This window comes from Scyliorhinus canicula, chromosome 21, assembly GCF_902713615.1.
Source record: "Scyliorhinus canicula chromosome 21, sScyCan1.1, whole genome shotgun sequence".
Classification (NCBI taxonomy): Eukaryota; Metazoa; Chordata; class Chondrichthyes; order Carcharhiniformes; family Scyliorhinidae; genus Scyliorhinus; species Scyliorhinus canicula.
The window spans coordinates 12,979,058-12,997,371 of NC_052166.1; the positions used below are offsets into that span (position 1 = coordinate 12,979,058).

Below are 18,314 nucleotides of genomic sequence, written 5' to 3' on the forward strand. Positions count from 1 at the left end.
GAGAGAGAGAGCGCGAGGGGAGAGAGAGAGAGCGCGAGGGGAGAGAGAGAGAGCGCGAGGGAGAGAGAGAGAGCGCGAGGGGAGAGAGAGAGAGCGCGAGGGAGAGAGAGAGAGCGCGAGGGGAGAGAGAGAGAGCGCGAGGGAGAGAGAGAGAGCGCGAGGGGAGAGAGAGCGCGCGAGGGGAGAGAGAGCGCGCGAGGGGAGAGAGAGCGTGCGAGGGGAGAGAGGGAGAGCGCAAGGTGAGAGAGAGAGAGAGCGCGAGGGGAGAGAGAGAGAGCGTCAGGGGAGTGCGCGAGGGGAGTGTGAGAGCGCGAGGGGTGTGAGAGTGCGCGAGGGGTGTGTGTGAGTGCGAGCGCGAGGGGCGTGCGTGAGCGCGAGGGGCGTGCGTTTGCGTGAGCGCGAGGGGCGTGCGTGAACGCGAGGGGCGTGTGTGAGCGCGAAGGGCGTGCGTGAGAGCGAGGGGCGTGCGTGAGCGCGAGGGGTGTGCGTGAGCGCGAGGGGTGTGCGTGAGCGCGAGGGGTGTGCTTGAGTGTGTTTGTGTGTGTCCGTGAGTGAGAGAGAGAGAGACCTGATGGCGGAGGTGTTGCGAGAAGTGGCGGCCTGGCCCCCTGCGGCCCAAACCCCGCCCCCTGCAGCCCAAACCCCGCCCCCTGCAGCCCAAACCCCGCCCCCTGCGGCCCAAACCCCGCCCCCTGAACCCCGCCTTCCGAACTCCGCCGCCCGCGACCCGCCGCCTGCAGCAAACTTGGTTTTGTTGTGTAACTGTCCAAATGTATTGAGGCCCTGTGCCTTGTGACTGATGTACTCGTGTAACTGTGTTGAGGCTCTTCTATCAACTCAGCTTTCTGAGAGGCTGGTTTAGCTCACTGGGCTAAATTGCTGGCTTTTCAAGCAGACCAAGCAGGCCAGCAGCACGGTTCGATTCCCGTACCAGCCTCCCCGAACGGAATGTGGCGACTAGGGGCTTTTCACAGTAACTTCATTGAAGCCTACTCGTGACAATAAGCGATTTTCATTTTTTCTCATGAAAACCCTTTTCCAAAGCAGCCATCAGGCTTTCCAAGGCCTGTTCCTACTCCTTTAACATTTCCTCTTGCTGTGCCTTGTCACTGTTTTACTTATGTGACTGTCGGAACGTTACCACAATAAAATATTCAGAGAGCGAGGTGAGACTGTAAGTGTGTGTGATGTTAAGGAATGGGTTAAAAGACATTCCAATTAAATTACTAATTTATGTTAAGTATCCAGTAATTAACACTGATATGCAAAGAAGCTGCAGGTGGCCTTTCGGGCATGTGATGTTATGAAAGAGTTTTTGTACAGAGATGTGTCAAAGGAAAATGAAGGTGTTTGTGAGGAGTAGAACTTTTGACTCTTCATACAACAGCAGCTAAGCAGCTAACAGTGGTAGCAGAGGACGGTTGCTGTGCAAATGTGAAGGGTTGAAAGATACTTTTCCAGACAATTCCAGGGAGTGAGTGAGGAAAAAAAAAAGTATATACTGGCTTAACCGAGGATAAAGATGGCCATCCTGCTAAAGAGGGCGGCAGAGCAGCGGTGCAGATTGGCTGTTGCGGGGAGTGAATTGTGGAAAGCTGCTGTCGGGTGAGTTTCTAGAACTAATATATTTCAGGCAGTGGCTAAACCTGAGATACTACACAGGTTGCTTCTCCCACCCATCCTCCTCCTCTAACCAAAAAAAAAAGACTGTGTGGTGAGTTGGTGAGATCAGCTTTTCTTTCCTTTTCCTCTCTCCACCCTTCCACCACCTCTCGCCTGCGGGGAGTGTGAAAATCAGCTTTTTTTCTCTCTCTGTAATTGTCAAGTGGATAAATGGAAGGGATGGCAGAGAGGGCAGTGCAATGTTCCTCCTGCAGGATGTTCGAGGTGAGGGACACCGTCAGTGGCCCTGCTGAGTTCACCTGTGGGAAGTGCACCCATCTCCAGCTCCTCAAAGACCGTGTTAGGGAACTGGAGCTTTATGAACTGAGGATTATTCGGGAGGCAGAGTTGGTTGTAGATAAAAGCTAAAGAATGAAGGTAACTGGGTGACGTTTGAAAGGAGGGGGGAGAAGCAGTCAGTGCAGGGATTCCCTGCGGTTGTTCCCCTCAATAACAGGAATACAGTTTTGGACACTGTTGTGGGGGGAGGGGAACCTACCAGAGGTCAGCCACGGTGACCAGGTCTCCAGCACTGAGTCTGTCCCTGTGGCTCAGAAGGGAAGGAGGGAGAGCAGGAGAGCATTAGTTATTGGAGATTCTATAGTTAGAGATACAGATAGGCGGTTCTGTGGCAACAACAGAGGCTCACGGTTGGTGTGTTGCCTCCCGGGTGCCAAGGTCCGTGACGTCTCTGATCGTGTTTTCATGATCCTTAAGGGGGAAGGGGAGCAGCCACAAGTTGTGGTACACATCAGGACCAACGACATAGGTAGGAAAAGGGACAGGGATGTAAACCAGGAATTTAGGGAGCTAGGGTGGAAGATGAGAGCCAGGACAGACCGTGTTGTAATCTCTGGTTTGCTGCCCGTGCCACATGCTAGCGAGGTGAGGAACAGGGAGAGAGTGCAGTTAAACACGTGGCTACAGGAATGGTGTAGGAGGGAGAGTTTCAGTTCCTTGGATAATTTAGAGCACATTCTGGGGAAGGTGGGACCTGTACAAACAGGATGGGTTACACCTGAACCAGAGGGGCACCAATATCCTGGGAGGGAAATTTGCTACAGCTCTTCGGGGGGGTTAAACTAATTTGGCAGGGGGATAGGAAATTGATTTGTAGTCCAGGAGATAGCGTTGCTGGAGTTCACGAATTTGAGGGTAGTGCAGTACTGAGAAAGGTACCAAGGTCACAAGAGTGGACCTGCAGGCATGAAGGTGGTTTGAAGTGTGTCTACTTCAAAGCGAGGAGCATCAGGAATAAGGTTGTTGAGCTTGAAGCATGGATTGGTACCTGGGACTACGATGTTGTGGCCATTACGGAGAGGGGGATAGAACAGGGGCAGGAATGGTTGTTCGAGGTTCCGGGATTTAGATGTTTCAGTAAGATTAGGGAAGGTGATAAAAGAGGTGGAGGAGGAGCATTGTTAATCAAGGATAGTATAATAACTGCAGAAAGGCAGTTTGAGGAGGATCTGTCCACTGAAAATCGCTTATTGTCACGAGTAGGCTTCAATGAAGTTACTGTGAAAAGCCCCTAGTCGTCACATTCCAGCGCCTGTTCGGGGAGGCTGGTACGGGAATTGAACCGTGCTGCTGGCCTGCCTTGGTCTGCTGTAAAAGCCAGTGATTTAGCTCAGTGTGAGGTAGTGTGGGCTGAAGTTAGAAATAGGAAAGGAGCGGTCACTTTGTTTGGAGTTTTCTACAGGCCCCCAAACAGTAACAGAGACGTGGAGAAAAAGATTGCAATGAAGATTTTGTATAGGTGCGGTAGTCACAGGGTAGTTGTCATGGGTGACTTTCCAAATGTTGATTGGAACCACTATAATTCGAATAAACTATTGGGGGCTGTTTTTATCCAGTGTGTGGAGGGTTTCCTCACAAAATACGTGGATAGACCGACAAGAGGCGGGGCCCCATTGGATTTTGTCCTGAGTAATGAACTGGACCAAGTGTTAGATTTGGTTGTGGGAGAGCACTTTGGAGATAGTGACCACAATTCGGTGACTTTCACTATAGCAGTGGAGAGGGATAGGAACATACGGCAGGGCAAGGTTTATAACTGGGGGAAGGGTAATTACGATGAGAGTAGGCAAGAAGTAGGCATAAGATGGAAACAGGAACTGTCAGGGACAGGCACAATGGAGATTGTTCAAGGAGCAAATACTGCATGTCCTTGATATGTATGTCCCTGTCAGGCAGGGTGGAAATGGTCGAGTGAGGGAACCATGGTTTACAAAAGAGGTTGAATATCTTGTCAAGAGGAAGAAGGGGGCTTATGTAAGGAAGAGAAAACAAGGTTCAGTTAGGGCACTTGAGGGTTACAAGATAGCTAGGAGGAGCTCAAGAAAGGGCTTAGGAGAGGGTCATTAGAAGTCCTTGGCTTTTTATACTGATGTGAGGAATAAAAGAATGACCAAGGGGAAGTTCGGGCTGGTCAAGGACAGTAGTGGGAATGTATGCATGGAGCCTGAAGATGTAGGAGAGACCCTAAATGAATACTTTTCTTTAGTGTTCACAAAGGAGAGGGACCATTTTGTTGAGGAGGATAGTACGAAGGAAGATGTGTTCGATATTTTGAGAAGCCTGAGGATAGATAAGTCCCCTGGGCCTGATGGGATATATCCTAGCATTCTTTAGGAGGCAATGATGAGATTGCAGAGCCTTTTGCTTTGATCTTTATGTCCTTACTGTCTACAGGAATAGTGGCAGAAGACTGGAGAGAGGCGAATGTTGTCCCCTTGTTCAAGAAAGGGAATAGGTATAACCTTGGGAATTATAGGCCGGTTAGTCTCACTTCGGTCGTAGGTAAATTATTGGAAAGGGTCCTGAGGGATAGGATTTATGATCATTTGGAAAGATACAGACTTAATTGAGGTGTATAAGATGATGAGAGGGATAGATAGAGTGGACGTTCAGCGACTTTTTCCTCGGATGGATGTAGCTGTTACAAGGGGGCATAACTATAAGGTTCATGGTGGAAGATATAGGAGGGGTGTAAACGGTAGGTTCTTTACTCAGGGAGTGGTTGGGGCGTGGAACACAATCCCAGCTATGGTAGTGGAGTTGGACACTTTAGGAACTTTCAAGCGGTTATTGGATAGGCATATATTATGGAGTGAACTAGAATGATTGGGAGTAAGTTGATTTGATCTTAGGTTCAGACTAGTTTGGCACAACATCGTGTACTGTGCTGGGCAGTTCTATATTCTATGGACGGATAGGACTATTCCCCATTATTTTCTGAAAGGGGATTGTACAACCAATATACATAGAACATAGAACAATGGAGTAGTGCAGTTGTTATGTTGACTAAGGGAAAGAAGAAACAAAGTATGGCATTGGCTCTTTCTCGACCTTATGAGAGTAAAATCCGAAGCAAAGTGTTTTCTGAGCTGGAATTAGAAGAGTTAGACTCAAAAGGAGGTCTGGAGACTCTATTACGTTATGTGGATAAGATTTATCAAAAGGGTGGATGACTTGTTAAGTGCGTATGAAGCCTCGTCAGATTTTGATAGATTCCGGAAAACTGAGGATGTCTCCATTGAAGACTATATGATGGAATTTGGCAGACTATATAAAAGGCTGCAGAAACACAGCCTGGAATTTCCACAGTCTGTGTTGGCATTTAAATTACTGGACTGTGCTGGAGTGAGCAACATGGACAGGCTCCTGGTTTTGACAGGAGTTCAGTATGCGGCTAAAGATACCTTATTCCATCAGATGACAGAGGCCTTAAAAAAAGTTTCTGGGGAAACAGTCGACTCCGATGGCTCTGATGACCCAAATAGGACAGTCAGCAATAAAGCAGACTATGGAAGATACACTACTGACAGGATGGTGAAATCGTACGGCTACGAACAGGTTGCAAGAGTATGGAAGGAGATCGGGACCCGGAAATTATGAGGACAGAAACCCATTTAGAACCTATAATAGGAGGAGGGACATGGAGAATGGAAATAGGAAAATGAACCCCAGAAATGCACGGGGTATGATAAATCGTTGTTTTTGGGCTGACTCTCAATACCATTGGGCTTTCAACTGTCCAACACGATATAATAGTGTTTGAAGCAACACATGACACAGAAGAGGAAAAAGATAGCGACCAGAAAGAAGGAATTGTCCTATTAACAAGCAGTTTTACTCCGGTAATGAGGGTGTTGGTTGCAGAATCCTTCAATTGTGCTGTATTGGACAGTGGCTGCACATCTACTGTGTGTGGAATTGACTGGTTAAAATGTTACCTGGACTCTTTGAATGCTGAAAATCGTAACAAGGTTAAGGAATTTGAAAGTTCCACAAGTTTCAGGTTTGGGGATGATAATACTCTGAAGTCGCTGAAAAGAGTGGTGATCCCTTGTAATATTTAGGAGTGAATCATTTCATTAGCACGGATGTTTTATCAAGTAAGATACCTTTGCTTCTGAGCAGACCGTCGATAAAGAAAGTGCACATGAAACTGGATATGGAACAGAATAAGGCAACAGCTTTTGGAAAGACGGTGGACTTACAATTTACGCAGTCGGGACTGACAAATAATATTTCAGGTGCAGATGTTAAGAATGTGTTAATGGCAGTTGGAAATTGGACTTTAACTGATAAAAAGCTTGCATTAAAACTGCATCCGTTTACAATTTACGCATCCGACTCCTTGGAGGCTGAAAAATGTATTAAAGGAATCAGAGGTAAGGGATGAAGACTATCGGGCAGCATGGTGGCCTAGTGGTTAGCACAACCGCCTCACGGCGCTGAGGTCCCAGGTTCGATCCCGGCTCTGGGTCACTGACCGTGTGGAGTTTGCATATTCTCCCCGTGTCTGCGTGGGTTTCGCCCCCACAATCCAAAAATGTGTAGAGTAGGTGGATTGGCCACGCTAAATTGCCCCTTAATTGGAAAAAATAATTGGGTAATCTAAATTTTAAAAAAAAGGGATGAAGACTATACGGAGCTGATAGAACAGGTTAGTGATCGCTGTGAAGTTTGTAGGAAGTACAGAAGGACACCATCACAACCGATAGTAACCCTACCTTTGGCCAGGGATTTTAACAACATTGTGGCCATGGACCTTAAGATGTGGGATAAAGCTAACAATATATTTATTTTTCATTTTGTAGATTTAGCAACCAGATTTAGTCAATCAATTATTGTACGAAGTAAAGAAAAGAGTAATTCTGGATCAAATCATGGGAAAAATGGATCGGGACAGGAATGGGTCCACCGGCAAAATTCCTTGTGGACAATGGGGGAGAATTTGCTAATGATGAGTTTCGGGATATGTGTGAAAATGTGAATATCACAGTTATGAACATGGCTGCGGAAAGCCCATAGTAATGGTGTGTGAAAGAAACCATGTGGTAATAGATGACATGCCCCGGAAAATTTTGGCAGATAAACCAAACTGCAAGTTAAATTCAGCTTTATAATGGGAGGTACATGCAAATAATTCATTGCAGATAGTCCCCATCAATTAGCGTTTGATAGAAACCCTAAAATTAAATGATCAGAATTCAGCTTGGGAAGGGACTACAATTAGCTCTGACTTTGCTGAGCATTTAAATGCATTACATAGCAGTAGAAAAGCTTATTTAGAAGCAGAAGTCTCTGAAAGAATTCGCAGAGCTTTAAGGCATAATGTACGGCCATCAAATACCGTTTTTCAGCAAGGAGACATAGTATACTATAAGAGAGACAATTTTAATGAATGGAAAGGCCCAGGGAAGATCATAGGCATAGATGGCAAAACAATTATTTTGCAACATGGCAATCAAACTGGTGGGGTACATTCATCAATGATAATGGGTACAGATTACAAATTTAGACAGAGCAGACAGACATGACGAGGAACCAGGGTCATCTGGTACGCATGTGTTACAGAACTATGAGGACCAGTTAACTGATATAGACAGGGTTTTTGTAGAGGAACCGAATACTTCTGATGAATTAGAGCAGGCCATTTTCCCGAAAGGACAACTGCCGAAAGTTTGTACAAAAGTGACATACTTTCTTGAAGGGTCTAGTCAGTGGAAGGATGCAACTGTTATTAGTAGACCAGGGAAGGCCACTGGAAAGTATAAGCATTGGTTGAATGTACAGCATTCAGGGGAAGGTGTCAAGACAATGGATTGGGAACAGGATGTTCAAAAATGGAGGGCACAGAAACGCAGTGCCAGTTCAGATAGTACATCGGATAATGAACAGGTTCTCAGGAAAAGGTCGAACTGTTGAAAGGATATCCCAAAGCAGAAGGGAAAAATCAAGCAGTACAGAATGGGATTTCAGGAGCGCGGAGTGTGCTTTCTTTTTTCAGCGAGAGCAGTAACCAGGGGGCTGTTTGCAGTTTGTTCGTGGGAGGAGCTGAGTGGGAGCGGTAGAATTGCGCTCTGGGAAGGTGAGTGAACTGATATATTTGGGCAGCTGCTAACCCCGAGACATTACACATATAGTGTCTACCGCCCTCCTCCTCTCACCAAAAAAGACTGCTGATAAGGAGCAGCGGACTTCAGATTCTCGGCGGGAGCAGTGGTGAGGGGTCGTTGGGAAGGTAAGTTTACCTCTTTAAAACTTTAAAAACTTACCTGGAAGGGTGACATCACAGCAAAGCAGTGACCTGATTGCCTGGCAAGGAAAGTGCTCCAATTAGCAGCAGCTGGGAGAAATTTAACTCTTCCTGTGTTGGTGAGTATTGTGATTGGTAAGTAAAGTATTTTTTTCCTGTCACTTATTAATTATTTGATAGTATAGTTTGTAGTCAGTTAAGGTAAAGGCTAAAAATGGCAGGAAATCCCAGACCCCTGTTATGCTCCTCATGCTCAATGTGGGAGTTCAGGGACGCGGCCGATGCCCCTGACTTCTTCATGTGTGGGAAGTGTGTCCAGCTGCAGTGCCTGTTCGACCGCATGACGGCTCTGGAGCTGCGGGTGGACTCACTTTGGAGCATTCGCGATGCTGAGGAGGTGGTGGATAGCACGTTCAGTGAGTTGGTCACACTGCAGGTTAGGACTGCTGAGGGAGATAGGGAATGGGTGACCAAAACGCAGAGAAAGAGCAGGAAGGCAGTGCAGGTGTCCCCTGCGGTCATCTCCCTCCAAAACAGGTACACCGTTTTGGATACTGTTGGGGGAGATGACTCACCAGGGGAAGTCAGTAGTAGCCAGGCTCATGGCACCGTGGCTGGCTCTGCTGCACAGAAGGGCGGGAGAAAGACTGGCAGGGCTATAGTCATAGGGGATTCAATTGTAAGGGGAGTAGACAGGCATTTCTGTGGTCAAAAACGAGACTCCCGAATGGTATGTTGCCTCCCGGGTGCTCGGGTCAGGGATGTCTCCAATCGGCTGCAGGACATACTGAAAGGGGAGGGTGAATAGCCAGTTGTTGTGGTGCATATAGGCACCAACGATATAGGTAAAAAAAGGGATGAGGTCCTAGAATCAGAATTTAGGGAGTTAGGAGATAAGTTAAAAAAAGTAGGACCTCAAAGGTAGTAATCTCAGGATTGCTACCAGTGCCACGGGACAGTCAGAGTAGAAATTCAAGAATAGTCAGATTGAATGCGTGGCTTGAGAGATGGTGCAGGAGGGACGGGTTCAGATTTTTGGGACATTGGAACTGGTTCTGGGGGCGGTGGGACCATTACAAACCGGATGGTCTACACCTGGGCAGGACTGGAACCAATGTCCGAGGGGGTGCTTTTGCTAACAATGTTGGGGAGGTTTTAAACTAATGTGGCAGGGGAATGGGAACCAGATTAGGAAGCTAGAGGTCAGTAAAGAAGCAGCAACTAATGCCAGTAAGGTACGAGATAATAAACTCAATGTGACTAGGGGGAAGAGTAGACAGAGAAGAGTTGATGAACGCAAAGGGACAGATGGTCTGAGGTGCATTTGTTTTAATGCGAGAAGTGTAGCAGGTAAGGCAGATGAACTTAGGGCTTGGATCAGTACCTGGGAATATGATGTTAATAGTATTACTGAGACTTGGTTGAGGGAAGGGCAGGACTGGCAACTGAATATCCCAGGGTATAGATGCTTCAGGAGGGATAGAGAGGGAGGTAGAAGGGGGGGGGGGAGGAGTTGCATTACTCGTCAGAGATGATATCACAGCTGTGATTAAAGAGGGCATGGAGGATTCGAGCACTGAGGCAATATGGATGGAGCTAAGAAATAGGAAGGGTGCAGTAACATTGTTGCAACTTTACTACAGGCCTCCCAAAAGCGAGCATGAAGTAGAGGTACAAATATGCAGACAGATTATAGAAAAATGTCGGAGCAATAGGGTGGTCGTGATAGGAGATTTTAACTTCCCCAACATTGAATGGGATTCGTGTAGTGTTGGAGGTGTAGATGGAGCAGAGTTTGTAAGGAGAATCCAGGAGAGTTTTTTTAGAGAAGTATGTAAATAGTCCAACTCGGGAGGGGGCCATACTGGAACTGGTATTGGGGAATGATCCCGGCCAGGTGGTTGATGTTTCAGTCGGTGATTACTTTGGGAATAATGATCACAATTCCGTAAGTTTTAGAATACTCATGGACAAGGACAGGAGGGGTCCGAAAGGAAGAGTGCTAAATTGGGGAAAGGCAGAGTATAACAAAATTCGGCAGGAGCTAGGGAATGTGGATTGGGAGCAGCTGTTTCAGGGTGAATCCACATTTGAAATGTGGGAGTCTTTTAAGGAAAGGTTGATTAGAGTGCAGGACAGACATGTCCCAGTGAAAATGAGAGATAGAAATGGCAAGATTAGGGAACCATGGATGACGGGTGAAATTGTGAGACTAGCTAAGATGAAAAAGGAAGCATTAATAAGATCGAGGCAACTGAAAACTGATGAAGCTTTGGAGGCATATCGGGAAAGTAGGACGAATCTCAAACACGCAATAAAGAGGGCTAAAAGGGGTCATGAAATATCTTTGGCTAACTGGGTTAGGGAAAATCCCAAAGCCTTTTATTCGTATGTAAGGAGCAAGAGGGTAACTAGAGAAAGGATTGGCCCACTCAAAGACAAAAGAGGGAATTTATGCCTGGATAATTTGTGGTGAGATTCTTAATGAGTACTTTGCATCGGTATTCACAAAGGAGAGGGACCAGACGGATGTTGAGGCTAGGGATGGATGTTTAAATACTCTAGGTCAAGTTGTCAGACGGAAGGGGGAAATTTTGGATATTCTAAAAGACATTAAGGCGGACAAGTCCCCGGGACCGGATGGGATCTATCCCAGGTTACTGAGGGAAGTAAGGGTCGAAATAGCTGGGGCCTTAATAGATATCTTGACAGCATCCTTGAGGATGGGTGAGGTCCCGAGGACTGGAGAATTGCTAATGTTGTCCCTTTGTTTAAGAACGGTAACAGGCATAATCCAGGGAATTATAGACCTGTGAGCATGACGTCAGTGGTAGGCAAATTGTTGGAGAAGATACTGAGGGATAGGATCTATTCACATATGGAAGAAAATAGACTTATCAGTGATAGGCAGCATGGTTTTGTGCAGGGAAGGTCATGCCTTACAAACCTAATAGAATTCTTTGAGGAAGTGACAAAGTTAATTGATGAGGGAAGGGCTGTAGATGTCATATACATGGACTTCAGTAAAGCATTTGGTAAAGTTTCCCATGGCAGGTTGATGGAAAAAGTGAAGTCGTATGGGGTTCAGGGTGTACTAGCTAGATGGATAAAGAACTGGCTGGGCAACAGGAGACAGAGAGTAGTGGTGGAAGGGAGTGTCTCAAAATGGAGAAGGGTGACTAGTGGTGTTCCCCAGGAATCCGTGCTCGGACCACTGATGTTTGTGATCGACATAAATGATCTGGCGAAGGTATAGGTGGTCTGATTAGCAAGTTTGCAGATGATACTAAGATTGGTGGAGTTGCAGATAGCGAGGCGGACTGTCAGAGAATACAGCAAAATATAGATAGATTGGAGAGTTGGGCAGAGAAATGGCAGATGGAGTTCAATCCAGGCAAATGCGAGGTGATGCATTTTGGAAGATCTAACTCAAGAGCAGAGTATATGGTCAATGGAAGAGTCCTGGGGAAAATTGAAGTCCAGAGAGATCTGGGAGTTCAGGTCCAATGTCCCCTGAAGGTGGCAACGCAGGTTGATAGAGTGGTCAAGAAGGCATACAGCATGCTTGCCTTCATCGGACGGGGTATTGAGTACAAGAGTCAGCAGGTCATGTTACAGTTGTATAGGACTTTGGTTAGGCCACATTTGGAATACTGCGTGCAGTTCTGGTCGCCACATTACCAGAACGATGTGGATGCCTTGGAGAGGGTGCAGAGGAGGTTCACCAGGATGTTACCTGGTATGGAGGGTGCTAGCTATGAAGAAAGGTTGAGTAGATTAGGATATTTTCATTGGAAAGACAGAGGTTGAGGGGAGACCTGATTGAGGTCTACAAAATTATGAGAGGTATGGAGAGGGTGAATAGCAACAAGCTTTTTCCAAGAGTGAGGGTGTCAATTACAAGGGGTCACAATTTCAAGGTGAGAGGGGGAAAGTTTAACGGAGACGTGCGTGGGAAGTTTTTTACGCAGAGGGTGGTGGGTGCCTGGAACGCTTTGCCAGCGGAAGTGGTAGAGGTGGGTACGATAGCATCATTTAAGATGCATCTGGACAGATATATGAACGGGTGGGGAACAGACCTTGGTAAATAGGCAACAGATTTAGATAAAGGATCTGGATCGGCGCAGGCTGGGAGGGCCGAAGGACCTGTTCCTGTGCTGTAATTTCCTTTGTTCTTTGTCTTTGAACTGGAGGAGGAAACCGGAGCACCCGGAGGAAATCCACGCACACACGGGGAGAACGTGCAGATTCCGCACAAACAGTGACCCAAGCCGGGAATCGAACTCGGGACCCTGGTGCTGTGAAGAAACTGTGCTAACCACTGTGCTGACCGTTTCTACTTCGATATGCAGAGCACAGAATCTGGAATCGGTTTTGTCCAACTCAGAACCTCAACATTTTCCTGACCCTGTTGGATGACTGTTAAAATTATTTAGCCATTCTATTGGGGTGGGGGTGGGGGGGTGGGGGGGGGGGGGGGGGGGGGGGGGAAATCAGACAACCTGTTAGTCTGGGGAATGAATCATCCTTACCTTATTGCCTCTGGTTCCAGCCAAAACTTCCAGGTATGCAGTTGGAATTAACCCTCTCTGTAGGCATAAAGAAAAAAATATTTTGATATCAAGAAAACCGAGCAGTATAATGACAAATGGAGCAGTTGGTTGTTGTCTGTGGTTGTGTGTGAATGGTTGAGGGTCTGCGACCTAAATAAAACCTGGCTGCTAGTACCCATTCTCTTTACTAATACACTGCACCGATGCGGGATTAATAAGCAGCCTTCATTGCACACTCAAATTCACTAACCTGCCAAAACAATGGGCGGCCGGAGGCCACCTGGCCTATCAGAGCTGTCAGTACCACCTCCAAACCTCTCACCCCAAAAGAACCACCTGGACGACACACAGAAAGAACACTGCTTAACAGTGCAAAAGGCGGCTGTAAAATTGGCAACGATGATCATAGAATCCTTACAGTGCAGGCGGCCATTCAGCCCATCTAGATCTCAACTGACCCTAAAAGAGCAAACAACCTAGGTCCAATCCTCCACCCGAAGAACAAAGAAAATTACAGCACAGGAACAGGCCCTTCGGCCCTCCCAGCCTGCGCCGATCCAGATCCTTTATCTAAACCTGTCGCCTATTTTCCAAGGATCTACTTCCCTCTGTTCCCCGCCCGTTCATATACCTGTCTAGATGCATCTTAAATGATGCTTTCGTGCCCGCCTCCACCACCTCCGCTGGCAAAGCATTCCAGGCACCCACCCCCTCTGCGTAAAAAACTTCCCACGCACATCTCCCTTAAACTTTCCCCCTCTCACCTTGAAATCGTGACCCCTTGTAATTGACACACCCACTCTTGGAAAAAGCTTGTTGCTACCCACCCTGTCCATACTTCTCAGAATTTTGTAGCCCTCAATCAGGTCCCGTCCCCCCCCCCCTCAACCTCCGTCTTTCCAACGAAAACAATCCTAATCTACTCAACCTTTCTTTATAGCTAGCACCCTCCATACCAGACAACATTCTGGTGAACCTCCTCTGCACCCTCTCCAAAGAATCCACATCCTTCTGGTAATGTAGCGACCAGAACTGCACGCAGTATTCCAAATGTGGCCTAACCAAAGTCCTATACAATTATAACATGACCTGCCGACTCTTGTACTCAATAGCCCGTCCGATGAAGGCAAGTATGCTGTATGCCTTCTTGACCACTCTATCGGCTTGTGTTACCACCTTCAGGGTGCAATCGACCTGAACTCCCAGATCTCTCTGAACATCAATTTTCCCCAGGACTCTTCCATTGACCGTATAGTCCGCTCTTGAATTGGATCTTCCAAAATGCATCACCTCGCATTTGCCTGGATTGAACTCCATCTGCCATTTCTCTGCCCAACTCTCCAATCTATCTATTTTGCTGTATTCTCCGACATTCCCCCTCGCTATCTGCAACTCCACCAATCTTAGTATCATCTGCAAACTTGCTCATCAGACCACTTATACCTTCGTCCAGATCATTTATGTATATCACAAACAAGTGGTCCGAGCACGGATCCCTGTGGAACACCACTAGTCACCCTTCTCCATTTTGAGACACTCCCTTCCACCACTACTCTCGGTCTCCTGTTGCCCAGCCAGTTCTTTATCCATCCAGCTAGTACACCCTGAACCCCATGCAACTTCACTTTTTCCATCAACCTGCTATGAGAAACTTTATCAAACGCCTTACTGAAGTCCATGTATATGACATCCACAGCCCTTCCCTCATCAATTAACTTTGTCACTTCCTCAAAGAATTCTATTAGGTTTGTAAGACATGACCTTCCCTGCACAAAACCATGCTGCCTATCACTGATAAGTCTATTTTCTTCCAAATGTGAACACATCCTTTCCCTCAGTATCTTCTCCAACAGTTTGCCTCCCACTGACGTCAAGCTCACAGGTCTATAATTCCCTGGGTTATCCCTGCTACCCTTCTTAAACAAAGGGACAACATTAGCAATTCTCCAGTCCTCCGGAACCTCACCCGTGCTCAAGGATGCTGCAAAGATATCTGTTAAGGCCCCAGCTATTTTCGTCCCTCGCTTCCCTCAGTAACCGGGATAGATCCCATCCAGATCTGGGTATTTGTCCACCTTAATGCCTTTTAGAATACCCAAAACTTCCCCATTCCGTATGCCAACTTGACTTAGAGTATTTAAACATCCATCCCTAACCTCAACATCCAACATGTCCCTCTTCTTGGTGAATACCGATGCAAAGTACTCATTAAGAATCTCACCCATTTCCTCTGACTCCACGCATAAATTCCCTCTTTTGTCTTTGAGTGGGCCAATCCTTTCTCTAGTTACCCTCTTGCTCCTTATATACAAATAAAAGGCTTTGGGATTTTCCTTAACCCTGTGAGCCAAAGATATTTCATGACCCCTTTTCGCCCTCTTCATTGCGCGTTTTAGATTTGTCCTACTTTCCCGATATTCCTCCAAAGCTTCATCAGTTTTAAGTCGCCTAGATCTAATGTATGCTTCCTTTTTCATCTTAGCTAGTCTCACAATTCCACCCGTCATCCATGGTTCCCTAATCTTGCCATTTCTATCCCTCAAGGGGCTGGTTTAGCTCACTGGGCTAAATCGCTGGCTTTTAAAGCAGACCAAGCAGGCCAGCAGCATGGTTCCCGTACCAGCCTCCCCGGACAGGTGCCGGAATGTGGCGACTAGGGGCTTTTCACAGTAACTTCATTGAAGCCTACTCGTGACAATAAGCGATTTTCATTTTCATTTCATTTTTCATTTTCACAGGGACATGTCTGTCCTGCACTCTAATCAACCTTTCCTTAATAGACTCCCACATTTCAAATGTGGATTTACCCTCAAACAGCTGCTCCCAATCCACATTCCCTAGCTTTAGGCGAATTTTGTTATAGTTGGCCTTTCCCCAATTTAGCACTCTTTCTTTAGCACCACTCTCGTCTTTGTCCAGCAGTATTCTAAAGCTTACGGATTGTGATCATTATTCTCAAAGTAATCACCGACTGAAACTTCAACCACCTGGCCGGGATCATTCCCCAATACTAGGTCCAGTATGGCCCCTTCCCAAGTTGAACTATTTACATACTGCTCTAAAAAACTCTCCTGGATGCTCCTTACAAATTCTGCTCCATCTATGCCTCCAACACTACATGAGTCCCATTCAATGTTGGGGAAGTTAAAATCTCCCACCATGACCACCCTATTGCTCCTACATTTTTCTATAATCTGTCTACATATTTGCACATCTACTTCACGCTCGCTTTTGGGAGGCCTGTAGTAAAGCCCCAACAATGTTACTGCACCCTTCCTATTTGAAGCCCCAACAATGTTACTGCACCCTTCCTATTTCTTAGCTCTACCCATATTGCCTCGAATCCTCCATAGTGCCCTCCTTAAACACAGCTGTGATATCATCTCTGACCAGTAATGCAACTCCTCCACCCCTTTTACCTCCCTCACTATCCCGCCTGAAGCATTGATAGCCTGGGATATTTAGTTGCCAATTTTGCCCTTCTGAAATGAAATGAAAAATGAAATGAAAAGATGAAAATCGCTTATTGTCACAAGTAGGCTTCAAATGAAGTTACTGTGAAAAGCCCCTAGTCGCCACATTCCGGCGCCTGTTCAGGGAGGCTGGAACGGGAATTGAACCGTGCTGCTGGCCTGCCTTGGTCTGTTTTCAAAGCCAGCGATTTAGCCCAGTGTGCTAAACCAGCCCCATAACCAAGTCTCAGTAATACCAATAACATCATATTCTCAGGTACTAATCGAAGCCCTATGTTCATCTGCTTTATCTGCTACACTTCTTGCATTAAAACAAATGCACCTCAGACCACCTGTCCCTTTGCGTTCATCATCTCTTCCCCGTCTACTCTTTCCCTTAGTCACAATGAGTTTATTATCTAGTACCTTACTGGCTTTAGTTGCTGCCTCATTACAGACCTCTAACCCTATCCCTGTAACCCAGTAACTCCACCTAACCTTTGGACACTAAGGTGCAATTTAGCATGGCCAATCCACCTAACATGAACATCTTTGGACTGTGGGAAGAAACCCACGCAAACACTGGGGAAAAAGTGCAAACTCCATAGACACCCAAGGCTGGAATTGAATCCGGGTCCCTCGAGCTGTGTGGCAGCAGTGCTAACCACTGAGCCACCGTGTAGCCCAGAGCCAGTCAGGAAATACATCAGCTGCCATCTGCCTATTCATTCCCCTGATCCCAACACATCTCCCCTTACCCCAATCCCAACACAGCTCCCAACTCCACTCTCAACACAATTCCTCTGACCCCAGCACAGTCCCCTGACTCCAACACAGCTCCCTGACCAGAGTCCAAGCTCCGCGATCCTAATTCAAATCCCAACACAGCTCCTTAACCATAACTCCAGTGCTGCCCCTAACCCCGACCCCATCCTCAACACAGCTCCCAAGTCTAGCAAACCAGAACTAGTTCTCAACGTGTTTCAGAATCGGTGTGAATCTTTGTGTCATGGTTTTCATCCAATTTGGATTATAAAAGCTGTCTCTATGTACGATCATGAGACTGCAAATCTTTTGAAATGTGTGTATGAGCTGGTGTTTGTGAAACAGAGTGTTATATGTTGAACTTCTCAGTAGAGTGTACGAGAACAGGGAAAGAATTCCACACAGCTCCCACCTTCTCATTAGCAATAACAGTTGACCATCCATCCTCTCCATTCTCTAAGACAAACACAACACTCCCAGCTTTTGCTTCCACTTCTTTTGCTGTTGTCGGCGCAAAATCAAACAGTAGACAGTGATATCCCCTGGTTCCTCTGGTAAGAGACAGGGAATACATTAGCCAGTAGTAAGGAGTACTCACATCAACAGGTAACAGTCGTGGTCGAGTGGGTGGCACTCACCTCAACGAGAATATTTTGATGTGGCACACACGGGGAGAACGTGCACGTGGAGTACATGGATTTTCAGAAGGCATTTGATACAGTGCCCACACAACAAACTTGTGAGAAAAGTTTATAGGTCATGAAATTAAAAGGAAAGTAACAACATGGATACACAATTATCGGAGTGACAGGAAACAGAGTTGAGGTTACTGGAGGGGTTTTGGGCTATCGAAAGGTTTGTAGTGGAGTTTCCCAGTGTCAGTGTTGGGACTCTTGCTTTTCCTGATATTTTCTCAAATTACATAGACCTTGTGTCATGTGAGAGTACCTTTAAAAAATAAGTGTTTATAAATGGGTGTGTATATAAGTTTCTGTAGCGAAAGTACCTTTAAGAAATGGGTGTTTATTGCTGCAGTGATGTCAGAGAGTGGGTGGAGCTGGGCTGTCAACTTTTTACTTTCGTTTTAGGCTGTTTGCTGCAGGGTGCATTTTAGTTTAGTTTTCAGAGCTGGATAGCTGCAGTCACAGCCAGGAGGGGTATTAGAGTCTCTCTCTGTAATCTAAAAACTGTAAGTCGATCCTGGTGATTTAAAACTAATAACAGTAGTGACTTTAACCTGATGTGCTTCTGGTAAAAGGTGTTTTAAGTCTTATGGATGTTAAAAGGAAAGCTTAAAGGATTACTTGGTGTTGTATTCTTTGGGGGTTGTAT

General features: G+C 46.4%; 1 protein-coding gene across 1 annotated transcript in view; it reads right to left on the reverse strand.

Annotated features, from left to right (window-relative positions):
• Positions 1 to 6,284: 6,284 nt before the first annotated feature.
• LOC119955928 (neutrophil cytosol factor 2-like) overlaps positions 6,285 to 18,314 on the reverse strand; it is a 116,666-nt gene continuing 104,636 nt past the window's right edge. The window contains exons 6-8 of the mRNA XM_038782585.1: positions 17,395 to 17,533; positions 12,745 to 12,801; positions 6,285 to 6,314 (exon numbers count right to left, since the gene is read on the reverse strand). Coding sequence (XP_038638513.1) covers positions 6,285 to 6,314; positions 12,745 to 12,801; positions 17,395 to 17,533 — 226 coding nt within the window. The remainder of the gene's footprint in view (positions 6,315 to 12,744; positions 12,802 to 17,394; positions 17,534 to 18,314) is intronic.